Below are 2917 nucleotides of genomic sequence, written 5' to 3' on the forward strand. Positions count from 1 at the left end.
AACAAACGGCTCGAGGTGTGAAAGAGCCCCGTGGCTTAGCAAAGCTGCCAGGGGCATGGGGGCTAGCTCCGTGTGCTGCGGCGAACAAGCCAAATGAAGGCCAGGAATAAAACCAATTATGAATAAATTCCCGCCTGGGGCGGGCGGGCGGGGGGGCTGGCCAAGTTCTGTGGATCTTACTGGGCTGGCAGGGACTGTGGTGGCTTTGGTGGTGGATGGAGGGGGGCGGTTGTTGGTCACCACATACCACCCAAGATGTTATTCACTCCTAACAATTACCATTATCTGTCCCCACTTTGGGCTAATCAGACAGAATATGTAATGATGAAGCCCGTTTCCTGCTGTCTTTGGGAGGTAACGGGTTATTCTCTCCGCGGGGTTACACCTACTCCCATTAGAGCTTCAGCACTTGACTAATGCAGGTACTTAGCATCCCCTAGACAGGGACGGTTTGAAAGCGGGCAGTGTTTGCAGCAGGGTGGACTGTTTATATAAACAGGGCACCTCTGTAAACGACACTAATATTTGGGCTTCGGCTGGAATGGAGCGAGTATCTGCTTGAGCCCGCGGGTTCCCGAGTAGCGTGGCGCAGTTAGTTGGTAGCTCGGGAAGAGTTTGTGGCAAAGGCGGCCGACCCTACAATGGCCACAGCTGGCAGGATCAATTTTACGGTGAGGAGCATTTTGGATTTACCGGAGCAGGATGCTAACAGCAGCGGCAAGCAGGACTCGGATCGCCGCCCGTCGGGGAAGTACGCCAGCTCGCCGTACGGGGAATGGATCGAAAGCGACAGAAACCATTATCTGTGTGAGTATGAAAGAAACAGGACCTCGCAAGCGTAAAATACCTTTTTACCTGGGCCAATCCCGCACTCCGCGGGAGCCAGACGGGATTCCTTGGACAGCACTGATTGAATCGGAGCAATGAACCGGCAGGGAAATACCGACAACACGCTTAAGGGCATATAGGTAGATATAGAGAATTAAAGCTAAAGATAGATATGCGTATAGGTGCACCAATATATGTAGGTGACTGCTTACCTATATACACACTGTAAGCTTTAAAATTGATCAGAATTGTCCTTTTCTTTTCCTGTTGCAATTCGATATGTAATGGGGAGATTCCAACTCTAATACACGTGCTCAAAGATTCAATCTGTATCCACGTACAACATAGAAACAGCGGGTAGCCTAATAGAATCCAAGTGAGGGTAGAAATACGCATCTATACAAGTATGCGTGTATTTATTATTAAGCTGAAACTTTGATAGATCGTGTAACGTCTGTGCATGTATAATCAAAATGAACGTATCCCCCCGTCCCATGCTTCATATTAAAGTAACGGAGCTGCTGAAGAAAAGAGATACAGGGCCAACAATTATTGAAAGAAAGAGGGTAGCTGTTATAATAACCGTACAGCATACCGCTATACACATTATAGTGACCTCTGCAGAATTTACATATTGTACAGACACGGAGATTCGGTCTTGCACATAATACAGCTGCTAAACGTGGACACACTAGGCAATCCTGGCTTTTAGGTTTAATTTGTTCCCAAATCTGGATTTTAGATCGACTCTCCTGTTTTCTATTAGAAGTCTTTCGGGCTTTTAAACAACGGTGGCTTTCACTGTTCCAATCAGAATGACCCAGGAGCACCTTGCTCACACCAGCATCCCTGGGGCAATCGATACCTGATCCTGGTGGTGGCGACTCATGGCTCTCCCTCTAACCGTGCCACTGTTATTGCTCTCCCCAGCTTCCGATGAGAGCGGTCCAGAAACGAGTTTACCCGATTCCACCCAAAGATCGCATCCGCCCCACGGCCCGGAAGCCGGGAAAAAGAAAAAGAGGCGAGTGCTCTTCTCCAAGGCGCAGACCCTGGAGCTGGAGAGGCGGTTCCGGCAGCAGAGGTACCTCTCGGCCCCGGAACGGGAGCAGTTGGCCCATTTGCTCAGCCTGACCCCCACGCAAGTAAAGATCTGGTTCCAGAACCACAGGTACAAAATGAAAAGGGCTAAAGCGGAGGGGTCCTGCGGCACCGAACTCAGCCAGCCCCCTCTGCTCCGGAGAGTCGTGGTGCCAGTGCTGGTCAGGGATGGCAAACCGTGCCAGACCTGTACCACCAGCCCGGGAGCGGCCGCGGTGCAGGACAAGTTGGTCTGCCACACACAAACTGCTTTCACAATCCAAGGGTACCAAGCCTTCCATCCCAGCTCCGCCGCTGCCCTGAGCCTCTGCCCTGCCTACCAGCGTTTAGCACACCCTGCAATAGTCTCCTGGAACTGGTGATGCTGCCTAACCTTCCTGAGCTGAACTGAGAACAAACAAACAAATCAAGAATCAAGGGAATTCGTTTCCCCAAGCTCCTACATCAAGAATCTGGGATGAAACTGCAGGTGGATCCACAAGGGAGGCGAATCCACATCAGTATAGACTGGTATTCGGGACGCAACCTAGGGCTGTTTTGTTTTATTCAAGCACTGCATGGCTAGTCAGGGATGTGTTTTGTTTTTCTTTGAGGTCATCCGTTTTAGAGGATGGATGAGAAAACAATTATATTTTTAAATCCTATGCGACTCCTGTTTCCATTCGAAAGGCGATTTGTAAAATAAATACATACAATAGTGGTTTGTACCTAAAATAGATTATTCTTCCAGTGACTAATAAACAGATTTTTGATTTTTTTGGCAAATAAAATCCGCCAGGTCAAGTGTCTTTTTGAACATTCGATCTCACCTTTAGCTTATCAGTTGTGTGATGAACAGCAAGATTCTCTTAAATGTGCTAAATAAATTACATGTTTGTCATTATACTTGACCCTCACGCTCCAGTAAAACACAAAGTTTGCTACAAACACCTAACTTTAAAGCTGGTGACGTTATTATACCTGACCACCCACCCACCCCCAAATCCTT

The 2917-nt window shown here is 48.4% G+C and overlaps 1 protein-coding gene across 1 annotated transcript; it reads left to right on the top strand.

The window, feature by feature from the left end:
* Nucleotides 1–237: 237 nt before the first annotated feature.
* NKX2-8 (NK2 homeobox 8) lies at nt 238–2658 on the top strand. Its single transcript, XM_030562292.1, has 2 exons — nt 238–807; nt 1759–2658. Exons 1-2 carry the CDS (start codon nt 642–644, stop codon nt 2289–2291), a joined length of 699 nt encoding a protein of 232 aa, XP_030418152.1. The 5' UTR covers nt 238–641; the 3' UTR covers nt 2292–2658.
* Nucleotides 2659–2917: the final 259 nt, after the last annotated feature.

Source organism: Gopherus evgoodei, chromosome 4 (assembly GCF_007399415.2).
Source record: "Gopherus evgoodei ecotype Sinaloan lineage chromosome 4, rGopEvg1_v1.p, whole genome shotgun sequence".
NCBI classification, from domain to species: Eukaryota; Metazoa; Chordata; order Testudines; family Testudinidae; genus Gopherus; species Gopherus evgoodei.